We start from the raw sequence: 17,217 nt of genomic DNA, 5'->3' as shown, positions 1-17,217 counted from the left end.
CCGGAACGAATTAAGTACTTAACCCGAGGTGCCACTGTATATGGGTAAAAATTGCGTACACTTGAAAATGTTGGCAGCATGAATTCAACAGTGTAAATAAGTTTTGATGGATGCAACAATGGAATACTGAATGCTTTAGTTTATGTAAAATATGCAGGGATTTATGGCATGCAAAATGAACCATGGAAAGAGAAGAAGGGAAGTTGTTTAAATGAATATTCTAAAATGTAAAACAAAGAAATTATACCAAATAATAATAATAATTATACAAGAAGGCTCCAGGGATAGAGATCCTCCAGCCTGCAGGCCAGATTTGGCCAGCACTGGTCCCAAATTGGAACTTGAGGCAGTTTCCCCCAGTGCATACCCCCCTTGCCCCACACCTGGCTTCAAATGCTGTATCCGGTGTGGGGCAAGGAGATGGACATGCTTGGATCAGCTGCACAGCAGAATTTCGCGCGAGGAAGCCAGTTGCACAGATGATCCCTGGAGGAAGCAGCTTTGGCTTGGTGCCTGGAAAGTGCCGAGTGGGTCGGTGAGCATTTTGGAAGCATGGTGCAAAAGTGCTTTGCAAGCCCAATGCTCAGCACTTCCTGAGCTTCCCGCTGAGCAAAGGGCCATCGGAAACCCCCTGCAATGCGCCTCCCAAGGACCTGAAAAACCGCCGTCCGTCGGGTGCTCAGGAAGTAGCGCACAAGGGACATTGGCAGGTAGGCAGAATAACCCATTCAAGGGGCCTTATTCTTGATTGGAGATCCTGCTGGCAATTTGTGTACAGTGGTACCTCAGGTTAAGTGCTTAATTCGTTGTGGAGGTCCGTACTTAACCTGAAACTGTTCTTAACCTGAAGCACCCCTTTAGCTAATGGGGCCTCCTGCTGCTGCCACACCACCGGAGCACAATTTCTGTTCTCATCCTGAAGCAAAGTTCTTAACCTGAAGCACTATTTCTGGGTTAGCAAAGTCTGAAGATACCTGAAGCGTATCTAACCTGAAGCGTATGTAACCCGAGGTACCACTGTATTAAAAAACACAACAGACCTGCACTTAAGATGGTGTTTCCTGCTTGGCAGGGGGTTGGACTCGATGGCCCTTGTGGTCTATTCCAACTCTATGATTTTATGATTCTATGATTCTAAGTTATATGCAGAATCCTGAAGGGAAATGTAGCTAATAATTCCTTGTGAGTTATGAGCTGGCAACACACACACACACACACACACACACACACACACACACACACACCCCTTTTCACTCATGAAGGAAGCCCCTCTTATGAGTAAAAGACAGGATAATACCCCCTCCCAGATGCAGCAATCTGGTGGAGAAGGCATGGAGCGTTGCCTCTCTCCCCTGACAGGCCATTTGCTTTCCATGCAGGAAAAGAGACCCATTTCCCCCCCCCCCCACATCCATCATAAACGCGCAGCAGGTTAGTGGGCTGAACTCACAGGTTGCTGCATCCTTCTGTGTCCTGCTCAGAGCTGTAGCGGGGGGAGGGGCAGGTCTAGCCTGGATTTCTGCCCCGGGAGAAGCCTCCAGAGGGGTGCCATTGAGTTTCCCACCAGATTGATTATGGGATCCTGGGATCTATGGTCCCAAAAACAGACGTGTGGGAGAACAGAAGTATCCAGGATCCCCCATGCTTCCTTTAAAAAAAAAAAAAGACGATTGTCCAGTAGTACCTTAGAGATCTACTAAGTTTGTCTGGGTATATTTGTTCTTTGTTGTTGTTGTTGTTTAGTCATTTAGTCGTGTCCGACTCTTCGTGACCCCATGGACCAGAGCACGCCAGGCACTCCTGTCTTCCACTGCCTCCCGCAGTTTCGTCAAACTCATGTTAGCCATGTTCAAATATATAAAAGGATGTCACATAGAGGAGGGAGAAAAGTTATTTTCTGCTGCTCCAGAGAAGCGGACACGGAGCAATGGATCCAAACTACAAGAAAGAAGATTCCACCTAAACATTAGGAAGAACTTCCTGACAGTAAGAGCTGTTCGACAGTGGAATTTGCTGCCAAGGAGTGTGGTGGAGTCTCCTACTTTGGAGGTCTTTAAGCAGAGGCTTGACAACCATATGTCAGGAGTGCTCTGATGGTGTTTCCTGCTTGGCAGGGGGTTGGACTCGATGGCCCTTGTGGTCTCTTCCAACTCTATGATTCTATGATTCTATTCTATGATTCTATGTTTGTAGCTTCGAGAACACTGTCCAACCATCTCGTCCTCTGTCATCCCCTTCTCCTTGTGCCTTCCGTCTTTCTCAACATCAGGGTCCTTTAAAACCAGGGATGGGTGGGGAAGGAACTGAATCCCCCCCCCATACTTTCCTCCCTCAAACATCTGGGGAAAGAACTTTTTTTTGGGGGGGGGAGTATGTGTGGTGTGGAAAGGGCTCAGCATATTAAGTCCCTGCCCTAAACTGCCAACCTCTTTAGAGGGAATTAGTAACAGTCTGACTCTGACACACAGTGTCATTGCTGTCAATTCTGAAAGGGCCCTGCAGGCTCTCTCTTCCAAAGAGTGCTCTGTCGTGGGAAGCCAAACACATGAACACTGCGGTAAACCCACAGCTTCGCGGGGGGGGGGCAGCTGAAGAGGGGAGGCTTTTGAATGAGGAACTGGCATGAGGCCCCAAAGCTAAATACAGATCACCACAGTAACATGCAAAACAAGAAGAGTCATGTTCCTGTGCCACATCCTCCGACAGTTCATACCTGCTTCAGCTGAGCTGGAGATCAGCAGTCCTCTTGAATCAGGCCAGAGATTCATCAAAGATACCCTCAGCAGGCTGGTAATAATTTAGGGGCATTCTTAGAGAGATGGATTGGCTTATTGTGGGAAAGTTTCTGGGTCAAGAACTCTCGTTTAAAAGTCTCTGCTATCAGATCCAGAGAGTAACTCACCCACTGAGCATGGAGTCTCTGAGATCTGTGCAGAAACAGTTGCAGGCTTATGAGCCAGACACAAGGAATCTGGTCGCATACTTGGACATAGCAATGAGGAATTTCAAGGAGGAGCCTAGATGCGTGAAGGAGAATGCCACTTTGTTGATCAAGAGTGATGGGGTCGAGTTGAAATTCTCCTGTGGGAATCAGAAATGTCTCATCTGCATAGATGACACTGGCGGAGAACTCCAGTACAATGCCTCCGAGCTCTCGGGGGATGTTTATCTGTTGAGATTATGTTGCAGGCCCCAGCCACTGAATGTGGCAAGTCTCCAGGGAGTGAAGGAAAGTTTGGAGAAATGGGAGATGGGAGAAGATTTGAGAAGTTCAACACACACCACAATTGCCTCATTACGTAAATCCTGTTCATAATACCACAACACACACGTAACTGGCTGTAAAGTAACATAACATTGTATATAATAAAACTCTAATCATCATATAAAAAAATTGCAAAGCACAGTTCCTGGTGGCAAGAACGTATCATACTACTATTAACCTTCTATGTGTTTTTATTGTCGTAAAGTCCAAGGATAGTCAAGTCCAACGATTACAATGTACAGTTCCATTTCATACTGATATCTTCCTTCTGCATAGTCCTACGTCTTGAGAGTGCAACAAAAAGAACTACTTAGTGACAATAAGGCAGTTCTCAGGATACACCTTGTTTCACCCATAGGGCTTCTTCAGCGACAAGGTTTCCAGGAGAATTTTCAGTAGGTTTTTCCAGCCGAAATAGTCCACAGGAACGCAGAAGTTGCCAGTCAGAGATGCTCCTTATCAATGATCATTGAAACTAAGCTGTATAGGAGCAATCCCTGCAATGGGGCAGGTGCAGGCCATTAGAATTAAATATTCTTGAATAAAATTAATAAATCTAACCCCCAAAAGGGGGAAAGGTGGAATGAGGAATGTTATTGTTTGCAGAGAAGTCACAGTATGTGGAGGAATTAAGGAACAAAGAGAAGCAGGAATTGTAAATAAGTGAACTAGCGAGGGCATTTGGGCAGAGCAGATCGACCATCTCCATATCACCAAAAACAAAAGGTCAGAAATTTAAATGAAAACGTACATGAAAGTGAGAGATGCATTAGCTGAGAGTCCTGCGACTAGATGACGCTTGGGATTCATTCCATCTCTACAGTTCTGTTATTCTTTGTGCTCATTTGTACGTGGAGACAGCAAATTTTAAAATAAGCAGTACAATTGAAATAGAAATATAGTCCATCTTACCGCAGCAGGGGGAAAGACTGTGTCTTCGGGCTCAGTATGCTGACTGGATGCTAACTGTGAACACGGGCAGCGCCAGGGTGCCAACTGCTCTCCCTTCTCAGGGCTCTTTATCCTTAAACCCAACTTGGGTTGGGTACTCCCTCAGATACAGACAGTGTGGTATAGTGGTTACAGCGCTGGACCAGGATGGGGAGTTCAGGGTAGACACACACAATAAAAACACATGAAATCATAAATTTAAGCAAACCCTTGTGAGCATATGTGTGTTTTTGCTTTTCTTTCTTTGGGCTTATTTACTTTTATTAATTTTTTTTTTTATAAATTTTTTATTGGTTTTACAAAAAAAATTAAACAATACAAACAAATAAAAAGACATACAAACATGTATAATTTCATAACCTTTTTTTTTTCATACCCCTCACTTCTCGGACTCCCCCAAACCTCCCCTTCCTACATCCCAATTTCCAAAATTATTTCAGCAAATCCTAAATAATTTTATCAAATATATTTCTTCTGTGCTCAGATCTCAATAAACTCTTTTTCTCCAAAGAAGATTTTGCTTTCCTGGTACTTTTGTTCCCTCCGAGGTCCAGGGGATGGTGTGGCTAATGGATCCCTAGGTAAATAAGGCTTCACTTCTTATTCTTTTCTTTAACTTAATCTTTTGTCGCTGTAATCTCCTTTTCTTTCTCAAAACCTCGACATTTTAACATTCATCAATTTTATAATAGTTTTTAAGATAAATTTTAAATTTCTTCCAATCTTCTTCCGCCGTATTTACTTTTATTATATTTTGATCTAAAAGCCTAATCACAGCAGCTACAGTGTCCCGGCTGTGGCGAATTCAAAAGTCATAGTTTGTTGTCCCCAAATCCTGTTAACATTTGGGACTGGAGCAACAGTTTTTGCAAGAAGATACTGTATGAGAACTGGGGGTGGGAGACAGGAAACCAATTCTTCCCTCACTAATTCCTTCTCAGTAAAACGATTGGTTTTTCTCAAGCTTTACTTCCTTTTTCCTCCTGCTCCAGTCAGCTTGTATTTGACCTTTTATTAGCCTCATGATGGCCACATGGCTCTCACTCAATTTTTCCTGGGGACTGTAGTTAGTTAAGGGTGCTGGGAAGTGTAGCTTTTTGAGGTAAATGGCCATTGCCAGGATTCTTTGGCAGATACCATGCACTTTGAATTCATGGTACAGATGTGAAGCTGCACACTGTGAGAGTTTCTCCTGGTTTATGCTGCTGCTTTGCAAACACTATGAGTCACCCAGAGGCAGGGAAAGGCCCAACCTTGGACTTTAAACTGGAGAAATGAAACCAAGGCTTTTATTCCCGTTTCAGGCAGACGAAATGGCAGACGAGAGTCCAGTCCAGAACCTCTGCGAGGAAACGACATGCCGCATCTGCCGGGAGTATTTCAAAGACCCAGTGATCATAGAATGCGGCCACAATTTCTGCCAAAGCTGCATCACCGAGACTTGGGGAGAATCAGATGGAGTACCTTCTTGCCCTCAGTGCAGGGAACCTTGTCAGCAAAGGAATGTCAGGCCCAACCAGCAACTGGCGAGCATTGTGGAAATAGTCAAGAAATTCAGCCTTCAGACGGCCAAAGGGGTGGAAGTGCTGGGAAGGGTTTGCGAGAGACACCAGGAGCCCCTGAAGCGCTTCTGCAAAGACGACCAAGCCCCCATCTGTGTGGTGTGCGACAAATCGAAGGAGCACAAAGTGATCCCAAAGGAGGAGGCCTTTGACGAGTATCAGGTAGGGAGCTGTAGGATGGGGACCAGGCTTCCAAGGGATGCTGACTTATCCTAAGGATGGGGGAAATATTTCAGCCTGAGGGCTGCATTTTTCTCCAGGTGACATTCAGATGGGTGATTTCAGGGGTGCAGGAAGGGAGTAGAGGTGCGGGTGGGCGGGCCGCTCCAAGTGAGGGGGGTGACATTTGGTGCACCACCTGCCCGCGACCCCCAAGCCTACCCCGAGCCGTTGGGGTAAGGAAGGGAGCTACACCGGCATGATTCCCCCCTTCTCCCTTCGTTTTGCCAACTTGGGGGAGGCTTGGGAGCTGTGAGCGGGTGACGCGCCGAATGTCCGCCATGGGTGGCTGATTCTGCCCCGGGAAAAGAAGTAATACTGACAAAAAAGAATGGCAAGATAAATTATTTGACTATATAGAATTGGCCAGAAGGACGGATGCAATTAAAGGTCAGACCAAACGAAAATTCCAAAAAGAATGGGGAAAATATAGAGATTACCTTTAAAAAAAAAGTGCCCTCAAATTAATCCTTGGACTTGTTTTGATTAACTTTTGCAAAACGAACTATGGGGTAAAAGCTAAAAACAGAAAAGAGAAGGAAAACAGAAAAGAGAAGGAAACAGTTGACTAAATATGAAAGTAGAACTGTACTGAGGATGAAGAAAAGAAGAACTGAAATATGGTATATACATATTGTTTAATATTTGCTTAGTATAAGATTTTGTATTTTCCTTTGATATTGTTTTTTCTTTTTTCTTTATGTTTTATGTTTTCTTTTTGTTAGTGTGCGTGTTTGTGTTGCAAAATAAAAATAAAAATTTATTTCAAAAAATAAAAAAATAAAACGTTCTTTTTTGGTGGGTATGGAGTTGTTTTTATTTTGATTATATATTTTGTGGTTTTATATTCTGATTTTCTTCTGTGTACTGCTCTGAGATCTTCAGGTATAGGGCAGTATATAAAATAAGTAAGCAAACAAGTAAGTAAGTAAGTAAGTAAGTAGGGGGTCACAGTAGCCCAAACTTCAATGCAGAAATCTTTAGCATTTCTAGGTAGGGCTGGGGATATACTGGACCTGAAATCCAGTCAGTACAGCCAGTACATAGCTGTCAACGTTTCCCCTTTTTAAAGGGAAATTCCCTTATTCCGAATAGGATTCCTCGCAAGAAAAGGGAAAAGTTGACAGCTATGAGCCAGTACTGAGCTAGTTGGATCAGAGATACATATAACTCAGTATAAGGCCACTTCCCCTCTTTCTAGATATGTCCAAAAACCCCAGAGCATAGGTATCAGGTATTAGCAATGTAGCCACGTGGCTCACAATTCTGCTGCAGAACCATATCAAAGCTTCCTATTAGCAGAGGCCCAGGAAGTTCTACCTGCAAAATACTGCAAGGGGGGAAAGGAGGAGCAAATCTCGTGAAGTTATGAGTTGTAAAGGATGTTATTAGGGCCAGTGTGGTTTCGTCTGGGGGAACTCGGGGGAACCAGCACCTTTCCACCCCAAATGTGAAAAGTGTGCCACTTCCTGTGATAACTTCATGGTGAATACTGCAAGCTGCTTTTTAAAAAAGAAAAAAGAAAAAGAACGAGCTCTGAAAAGGACTGTGCACCAGCCACAACCTCTGGTTCGTACCCCAATTTAACTTTGGAAAAGGGCATGCTTTGGTGCAGAAAATGTGAGAGGGTGACTGACTTGGCTCAAGATCTGAATCCAAATCCCATACAGATATTCTGTTTAGGGCAAATCTGGTATATAAGAAAACTTTTTATCTCTTACACTGTGTCCCCATAATTTTGAGCCCTCTTGTTTGCCCCAGATTTAATCAGAAAATAAATTATTAGCTATATAAATATGCATATGTGCACACTGATTTAATTCTACACTGAGAATGGAAGTTTCCTAGAAGCTATACATAGACTCTCCTCATCCTTCATGTTCTTGGTTTCTTGAACAGACATGGCTGTTACAGGTTATGAGTATATCTCTATTGCCAAAATTAACCCAAATGCCTTTTTGGCCACCCCAGGGTAGAATCCTGCGTCATTTGGAGTTCCTGAAGGAACAGAGAGAAGAAATTCTGTCTTCTAAACTCAAGAGGGAGACCGAAAGTCAGTATCTGCTGGTAGGTGCAAATCTTCCTGCCTCTCCAGGATGGTTATATTGACAGAGTGAGGCCTTAATTCTGTGGTGGAGCCTATGCCTCGCTTTCTCAGCGTCCCAGGTTTGATCATTGGCATTATCAATTAAATGGATAATGGGTGGTAGAGTTGAGAAAGGTCTCCACTTCAGACCTTGAAGAGCAGGAGAGGCTAAAATTGGTAGGGTTGTCTAAGGGTGAATGTATGCCTTGAGACCAAAAATGTCCAGCCATGCCAGCATTAATCCTTTAAGAATGAACCCCACAAAGCCAGTCTTCCTCCTTCTTGTCACTTCCTCACGGCCCTACTATTAGGCAAAGTGAGGTGGCCAAGCCAGGCTGAAGATGGCAGGGAATAGAGAACAGCAGCAGCTTAATAGATCGGTAGGTGAGCAGCAGGAAAATACTGAGGACCGAGCCAAGCAAAGAGGCCGTGTCCTGCAAAGCTAGCCTGCCTGCCGCCCTCAACTGTGACTGAACATCTGTACCATTGTGAGTGTTGAAGTAAACATCAACTGCCCTGCCAGTCAAGTTGTGCACATGGAATTAAGGGGACATCAAAATGTCTTTTTCTGGCCATGACTCTCTCCTTGCAGAAGCAGACAGAGATGGAGAGGCAGAAACTCATGGCTGATTTCAAGCAGTTGCACCAGTTTCTGGAAGAACAAGAACACCTCCTGCTGGCTAAGTTGAAGGAACTGGACGATGAGATTAAATCCTGGGAGGACCAACATATTGCAAAACTCTCTGAGGAAATGTCCTCTATCGATGACCTTATTAAGGAGCTGGAAGAGAAACAGAAACAGCCAGCAACTGAATTCTTGCAGGTAAGAGTTGGCACAATTACCGTATTTTTTGCTCTATAAGACTCACTTTTTCCCTCCTAAAAAGTAAGGGGAAATGTGTGTGTGTCTTATGGAGCGAATGCAGGCTGCACAGCTATCCCAGAAGCCAGAACAGCAAGAGGGATTGCTGCTTTCACTGCGCAGCGATCCCTCTTGCTGTTCTGGCTTCTGAGATTCAGAATATTTTTTTTCTTGTTTTCCTCCTCCAAAAACTAGGTGCGTCTTGTGGTCTGGTGCATCTTATAGAGCGAAAAATACAGTAAATATTTCAGGTTGTCCTACAGGTAAGGCTTGTACCCCCAACCACTCTATTGGTTTATAGAAGTATAGTAGTACCTCAAGTTACAAACGGCTCAGGTTACAAATGCTTCAAGTTACAAACTCCGCTAACCTGGAAGAGTTACCTCGAGTTGAGAATTTTGCTCCAGGATGAGAACGGAAATCGTGTGCCGGCGGTGCAACAGCAGCAAGAGGTCCCATTAGTGAAAGCATGCCTCTAGTTAAGAACAGTTTCAGGTTAAGAACAGACCTCCAGAACGAATTAAGTTCGTAACTAAAAGTACCACTGAATTCATAGTAGGGATGTGCATTGGTCACACATTTTGTTCAAAACTGTGATTTAGAGGTTCATCAAGCTGCATGGTTCAAGTTGACCAATGGGAAGGCTTCCCTGTTCTGCTTCTGGTCCAGATCTGCTTCACTCTCCTGCTTCAATACTTTGAAATTTTAAAACATCTATTACTCCCCATCCTCCCTTTTGATAGAAGTGGATGGAATTTGCAGGCAAAGCTGCTCCTGAGGTATGGATGAAGCCTGCACCAGCAACACTGGCCAGTTGAGTTCTCCCTCTACCCAATTCAAACATGCCCTCACTGTTGTGTGTAGAGCAATGTACATCATCAGCAGTAGCAGGTAGACATCTGCTCTCAGGCTGGCGGCACCAGTGGTGGGAGCCAGCAGCAGAGCATAGCCTGGGATCACTTGCAATTGGCAGAAGATCCCATTCCAGAATGAAGCATAATTGGGGGAGGTTCTGGGGCAGAGAGGGGGGCCTACTACATGCCCATTCAGGGGGATTTTCAAATTTAGAAGTAAATCTCTGGCTTTTGTAGTTTAATTAAGCAGCTGGAGGAGAAACAGAAGCAGCCAGTGACTGAATTCTAGCAGGTCAGCAATGGTGCAATGAAACCGTCCAGGTTGTCCTCTGGGGAAGGGCTGTTCATCAGTCTATAGTCTATAGAAGTATTTACAGTAGGTGTGTGCACTTCAGTAGTTGGTTAATATATAAAGAAAAGAGGAAAGTAATAAACTGCTGGAGGCAACTGGTCCAAGGGACTGAATTTCTCTCATTCTGTCTCTTCCATCTAGAATATGAGAAGCAACCTGGAAAGGTATGTGGCTTTGTTATGAATAGTGGGCTGGTACTGATTTCCTTCCTCGGAGATAAGGGATAATTTAATTTGGTCTATACTTTTATTTGAACCAATCTAATTCAGAGTTTACAGAGCAATAAGCAGATCAAAAAAACAGTTACCAATCTGACTGCACAATTTTACAAATGTTATGATGCATTTTTTCGTATGGGGAAATGCACAAAAAGTGCATTGGGGTATGCATAGAACAGCATGCCAAAATGGATAGGGTTTTTTGGGGGTTATGCATATAAAATGCATATTTTAGGAAGGAGTGATGATATTTCTTCATCTACTGTATACTTCATATCATATCAGAGATGTTGGTGGTGGTGGATTATCTGATGTCTGAATTAAAAATGACTTGAGAATGACCTGATGGATCACAATAAACCTCACTTTCTTCTTCCTAGGTGTAATGAAAATGAAAATAAAACCATGGATGCTTTTCCTCCTGGATTAAAAGACCAAATAGGTAAATTCTCTAAAATACATCCTTTTTTGGAGAAGGAGACCAAGAAATTCAAAGGTAACAAGGGTCATTGTATGATGTTTTAGATGTGGGATAGATAGATAGATAGATAGATAGATAGATAGATAGATAGATAGATGATAGATAGATAGATAGATAGATGCATGCCATGCCAATTTCCAAATGGTGAATATTCCAGTGGTCCCAGGCTGCTTCCCTAGGGTTCGAGCTTCCTATTGGCAAATGAGGCACAGCAGAGACTGTGGTGTCCTTAGGATATATGGTTTATTTACACATATATACAATCTGAGCCTACAATGGAGGGGTTCGCAGACACCCCAAGAGAGTCTTGTTTCTCCCACAGCCCCAGCCTTGCATTCAAAACAGGAACCCACCACCGTGCTCTGATTCTCTTTCTGTTTTGCTGCCTTTTGCAGCCTGTCACATCCCTAAACTCTACTCCAAAACTCTGGTTTTGTCTTCTAACTTTCTCAGAGCTGGGGGAGGCAACTCTTCTCTGTGCCCCCCACCCTGAACATGCTTTCATAACACTTAATGCTAATGCTGGAAGAGGGAGAAAGATGGAGAACTATGGCTAAATTTTAGATTTATGTATGAACACTCTTGCAGACATTCTAAATCTAAAGCAATGCCCTTGGAGCCAAGTACGAGTATTGACTTTTTCCTCTTTTCACTTTTTTCCTTAGACGTTGTGCTCTCTGGACCTCAAGAAAATAAAGGTACATTTCCAGGTTTGGCAGATCTTTAAATAGTTTTTGCAGATGAGATATGGGAGGGTTTTACACTTCAATCTCCCAGCAGCACAAGATTGCTGGGGTCCCAAGCTGCCTCCCCTGGGTTCATATTTACTTTTGGGAAATGAGAGACAGCAGAGACTGTGGTGTCTTTAGGATATATGGTTTATTCCCACATATATAGAATCTGAGCCTACAATGGAGGGGTTCGCAGGCACCCCAAGAGAGTCTTGTTTCTCCCACTGCCACAGCCTTGCATTCAAAACAGGAACCAACCCTCGTGCTCTGATTCTCTTTCTGTCTTGCTGCCTTTTACAGCCTGTCACATCCCTAAAATCTGCTCTACTTCAAAACTCTGGTTTTGTCTTCTAACTCTCTCAGAACTGGAGGACTGGGAAGCAAACAAGAGTAGATGAAGCTTGACATTTGAGCGTTCATTTTATCTATTTCTCTATTTAAAATTCTGAGTAATCTTCATTATTTGGCACTGATTTTTCTGAAACACTCCCCCCCCCCAAGGTTTTCATAAAATGTAATGGGAATGCTGGAATGCTGTGGCTTGCTGACGTCAGGTGGGAGTTCACCACACCTCAACTGGTGTGTGTTATGAGCACAGCAAACGGAGTCATCATAGATTTCCTTCTCCCATCCGAACAGCATCTTCCAGAGTTCGTTAAGGGGGAAACTCCTCACAAGCAGTTCAAAGTAACCAAGTGTTTAATGTCTCGAGACACAAGACCAGTCCTTCATCATCTTTGAAGTAAAGATACGTACGATCAGATCCATTGACACTGATCACCATGCTAGCTAATCCTTCTGTGCAAAACCCACACCTCTTTCCCTGAGTCTCACAGAGTCAGACCCTTGATAGCAAACGGGACAGGGCACAGACAAGACAAACAGGATGAAAGCAATGCCCTAGCCCAGGGGTCTGCAACCCGCGGCTCCGGAGCCGCATGTGGCTCTTTTACACCTTTGCCGCGGCTCCGGGGCGGATACTAGCGAGGGGAGGAGGCGCATTGTGCGCCCCGGCACTCCCCACTGTGGCGGGCGCTGTACTGGCTGTGACGTCGCATGGGGGCTGTGCGTACGTCAGTCACGCACCGTCCCGACGTCACCTTCCCGCCCGCCCGCCCGCCCTCTACATTGTAAGGGGCATGTACGCTGGTCACTGCATTGAAAGGGGGCATGTGCGCTGGTCACTGTTTTGAATAGGAGTGAAGAACACACACACAAAAAGGTAACTTGTTAATTTAATGTTTATTTCTATGAGAAGAAGTAATTCTGAGGGGTCAAACAAAGAAATAATAAAAAAGTGACAAAAAAGTTATTTTCATAATGATGAGTTTTGCGGCTCCCAGTTTTTTTTTCTTCGGAAACGGGTCCAAGTGGCTCTTTTTGTCTTAAAGGTTGCAGACCCCTGCCGTAGTCAACCAGAGCACAACTGTTACGTGTCTTACTTGGCCATTTTTAAAAGATGTCCCCAACTAATCATGTTCCTTGCTGCTGCAGCTGACTCTGTCATGCTCTCCTCAACACCAGAGACCATACAACAAGGTGAAATGTGCATCATGAGGGAGAAGAGCAACTTGGGAACACTTGGGAAGATAGCATCAGGTACGCTGCTTGGGGGCGGATTCCCCCCCCCCCATTTGTGTGTGTGAGAGAGAGAGTGGGGGGATTTTGCAGTCAAATCTACAGTACTAATGCACATACTTACTAGTTAGCATGTGACTGAGGACTTCCCATAATGCCACAGTTATGTGCAGAAAGAGAACTTCCCTTCAGACCATAGAGCTGTCTTGCTGATAGGCCATAGACCATAGAAATGTAATTGGTAGAGAGGGCAGTGTGTGGTGTCATTTCCCCTTCTCTCCTGAGGGGGAAGAAGCCAATAAATATTTCCTGTTCTCTCTCTCTCTCTCTCTCCCCCCCCCCCTTTGACCAACAATGGAGGCAGACATGTTAATAGTTAATATATTCCCACACTTACCTAATAAAAACCCATCAGAGAGCATAGAGGAGTGTGAGCCATTCCCTCCCCCTTTTTTAAACTCTCTCCTGCTCCTTTTTCTTCTCTTCCCTCTTCCATCTGGTCTTCCTTCCCTCTTCATAGCTCCAGAGGCTGTTCACCCCTCCCACCAGCAGATGGAGATACACAGAGCAATCTACCTGGGTCTGCTCAGACATAGGTGTTGGAACCCATGATTTGCAGGCAGCTTAGCAAGTTTGCAATTAGAATCTCCACAGCATGGGAATACAGGACATGAAAGGAATCTGCCTAGAGATAAGGAGACCCAGCAGCAACCAAGTGATTGTCTGAGTTCCTTATGCAGGCATGACCTATAACACTGGTGTGTGTTGGAGAGTGTTAGTGTAGTGTGGTTAGTGCTGAGGAGTTAATGAGAGTGAAGAAGTCGTGTTGTAAAAAGTAACTTGTGAATAGCTTGTATGTTTGCTGCAGTAAATAATAAAACAACAAGAACCAAGTTACTAGTCAGAAGTTTTTGTTCCTGCTCGTCGTTCAGCTGGGCAATCTCAAGAGTTGCTCAACAATCGCTGCGATGCTCTTCTATACTCTGCTAAGCTGTGCAACAGGCAAAAGCATTTCAAAGGTTCATCGCCTTCCAAAAGTTTTAACAATAGGTTCTATGGAGTTCAGAGGGATTCATTTCCAAGCTAGCAAGTGTAGGAATGCAGTCTCCTACTTCGTTCCTTGGGCAAGTCACTGCCCTCTGAGCCTCACCACCTTAACAAAATCCATAAGCTCCGCTCTGACTAAGGATGGGGAGAAATTCAGGTCAGTTCACGTGGAAAGGCGAATCTTACCTAATTCACACTTCCTGAAAGTATACGCAAACTGTGATGTCAGCCTCCTTCGGAATTTGCACTCCTCCAAATTTTGCCGCACAGTTCTCCAAGGATGCAACGTGTAAAAAAAGGTAAAGGACCCCTGACAGTTAAGTCCAGTCGTGAACGACTCTGGGGTTGCGGCACTCATCTCACTTTACAGGCCGAGAGAGCTGGCGTTTGTCTGCTCCGCAGACAGTCCTCCCCCCCCCCCGGGTCATGTGGCCAGCATGACTAAGCCGCTTCTGGTGCAATGGAACACCAAAACCAGAGCAGCGCAAGGAAACGCCGTTTACCTTCCCGAGGGAGCGGTACCTATTTATCTACTTGCACTTTTTGGTGTGCTTTCTTACTGCTAGGTTGGCAGGAGCAGGGACCGAGCAACGGGAGCTCACCCCGCCATGGGAATTCAAACTGCTGACCTTCTGATTGGCAGGCCCAAGAGGCTCAGTGGTTTAGACCACAGCGCCACCCGCGTCCCTAGGTGTTTGAACATGCAAAAAAAAAAAAAAGTGTTAGGAGAAATTCGCACTAGCAACACAGATTGATTTTCATGAGTACTTAAAAAAAAAAAAAGAATTTGCAAAGGAATGTGAAAATGTGAAGAACTGAATTTAGGAGTAGAAAACATAAACCAAAATTTGGTAATTTGCCATTTCCTAGCCCTGGCTCCCACCCATCCCTCCAAATCGTAGCCAATCCATAACCCCTCATTAGCTTTTCTAAGCACACAAAAAACCTATAGGGTATCACAAAAGATAGATGCACACATGCACCTTGCCCTATAATTCAAACACTGACCCGGCTCCCCCTCTATCTCTGTGTGTGTCTCTCTTACAGTGAATATAGTTTTGGATCCAGAAACAGCAAATCACTACCTCATTCTCTCTGAAGACGGGAAGAGTGTGAGGTGTGGAGGGGAAAGGCAAAATCTGCCCGACAGCCGAAAGAGATTTGATCCGAAGACCTACGTGCTGGGCAGCGAGAGATTCCGTGCAGTAAGAAAATGGTGGGAAGTGGAAGTTGGGGGAGAGAAAAATGCCACGTGGGCTGTGGGGGTGGCACGCGAGTCGACCCCGAGGAAGGGACAGGTCAGCCTTCAACCCAGTGTAGGAATCTGGGCTGTCGGGAAAGCCATAGTTGGCTCATTGTATGGACTTTGGGCTTTTACTGCCCCTGAGCGGACGCCTTTGCTCCTGAATCACGAGCTCAGGAAGATCCGGGTGACTCTGGACTATGAAAGGGGTTCTGTGGGATTTTTTGATGTTGAAGGAGATGTCTTGATCTTCACGTTCCCGAAAGCGTCCTTCTTTGGGGAGGAAATCCGGCCCTTTTTCTTGGTCGGGCAAGGAGCTGAACTGAGCTGCTGAATCTTGAGGGCACGACTCCTCACAGCCCCCTTCCCAATAGCCCCCAATGCCCCGAAAAAGAGGAGTTCTTTTTGCACTTCCCGTGCAACTGTATGAGATCCAAGCAAAGAGCTGTGGAATGGCACTCAGGGAGGAATGGCCACAGAAATTTGGGCTTTTCCATCTGTGGGGCAAGTCTGGCTGATACCCAGAGAGAACTTGCTGCAAGACAGACCCAAAAAAGAAAATAACAGAACACCTCTAGTCATCACATACAGCTCCCAAGTTAAAACAGTACAACGCATCATCAGAGATCTACAACCTCTCCTGGACAATGACAGTTCTCTTTCTCAAGCTCTGGGAGGAAGACCTTTCATTGCCTACAGACAGCCACCCAATCTTAAACAACTCCTAACCCACAATAATACTACAACCAGACTTAACACAGACACTGGCACCAGAGCCTGCAATAAACCCAGATGCCAACTTTGCTGCCACATACACCCGGACAACACCATTACTGGCCCCAACAACACTACACATACCATCTCAGGGCTATTTAATTGCTCATCGTCTAACATTGTGTATGCCATCAAATGCCAACAGTGTCCTTCAGCTCTCTATATTGGACAAACAGGCCAAACCTTACGCCAAAGAATAAACGGACATAAATCTGACATCAAGAATCACAAAACAGAGAAACCAGTAGGAGAACACTTCAATCTCCCAGGACATTCTATACAAGATCTCAAAGTAGCTGTTTTACTACAAAGGAATTTCAGAAACAGACTGGAAAGAGAAGCTGCTGAATTACAACTCATTACCAAACTTAAAACAATGGAAAAACCTGGGCTGAACAAAGACATTGGATTCTTATCTCACTATACATGACTAAACCATTTCTCACCTCCTCACCCCTTGCCTTCTCCTGTAAGACCTATTACAGTCGTTAAGAGTCGTCAAGAGGCTCTCTCAGCTATCTGCCTATCTCCCATTCCCACCACCCTTCTGAGTAACACCCCTCCCCACCTTCTCACTATATAGAAGGATCTGGCAACTTCTGTTTCAGTGTATCTGAAGAAGTGTGCATGCACACGAAAGCTCATACCAAGAACTAACTTAGTTGGTCTTTAAGGTGCTACTGAAAAAAATTTTTTTATTTTGACTATGGCAGACCAACACGGCTACCTATCTACTAATGTTTAGTCTGTGGTCCTTATCCCTGGCTATGTTTCGCCTACAGAGGTGAAAATCTGAGCCTAGAGTAACAACCTAAAGGGAAAATGTCCTTGAAACTTAAAAATGTTGGCAGCATTAAGATAAATTCAAAAGTGTAGATAAGTTTTGATGGATGCAATAATGGAATGCTGAATGGTTTAGTTTATGTAAAATATGCAGGGATGTAAGGTATGCAAAATGAACCATGGAAAGAGAAGAAGGGAAGTTAAATGAATA

General features: G+C 44.6%; 1 protein-coding gene across 1 annotated transcript; it reads left to right on the top strand.

Moving 5' to 3' along the window:
• Positions 1 to 5,475: 5,475 nt before the first annotated feature.
• LOC308580739 (zinc finger protein RFP-like) lies at positions 5,476 to 15,952 on the top strand. The gene is made up of 8 exons (XM_081182862.1): positions 5,476 to 5,940; positions 7,969 to 8,064; positions 8,676 to 8,906; positions 10,293 to 10,315; positions 10,750 to 10,865; positions 11,516 to 11,548; positions 13,076 to 13,180; positions 15,254 to 15,952. The coding sequence occupies exons 1-8, from the start codon at positions 5,491 to 5,493 to the stop codon at positions 15,781 to 15,783; spliced, it is 1,584 nt and encodes a 527-aa protein (XP_081038988.1). The 5' UTR covers positions 5,476 to 5,490; the 3' UTR covers positions 15,784 to 15,952.
• Positions 15,953 to 17,217: the final 1,265 nt, after the last annotated feature.

This window comes from Podarcis bocagei, assembly GCF_964188305.1.
Source record: "Podarcis bocagei genome assembly, chromosome: 2".
Taxonomy (NCBI): Eukaryota; Metazoa; Chordata; class Lepidosauria; order Squamata; family Lacertidae; genus Podarcis; species Podarcis bocagei.
This window is presented reverse-complemented; position numbering and strand designations above follow the sequence as displayed.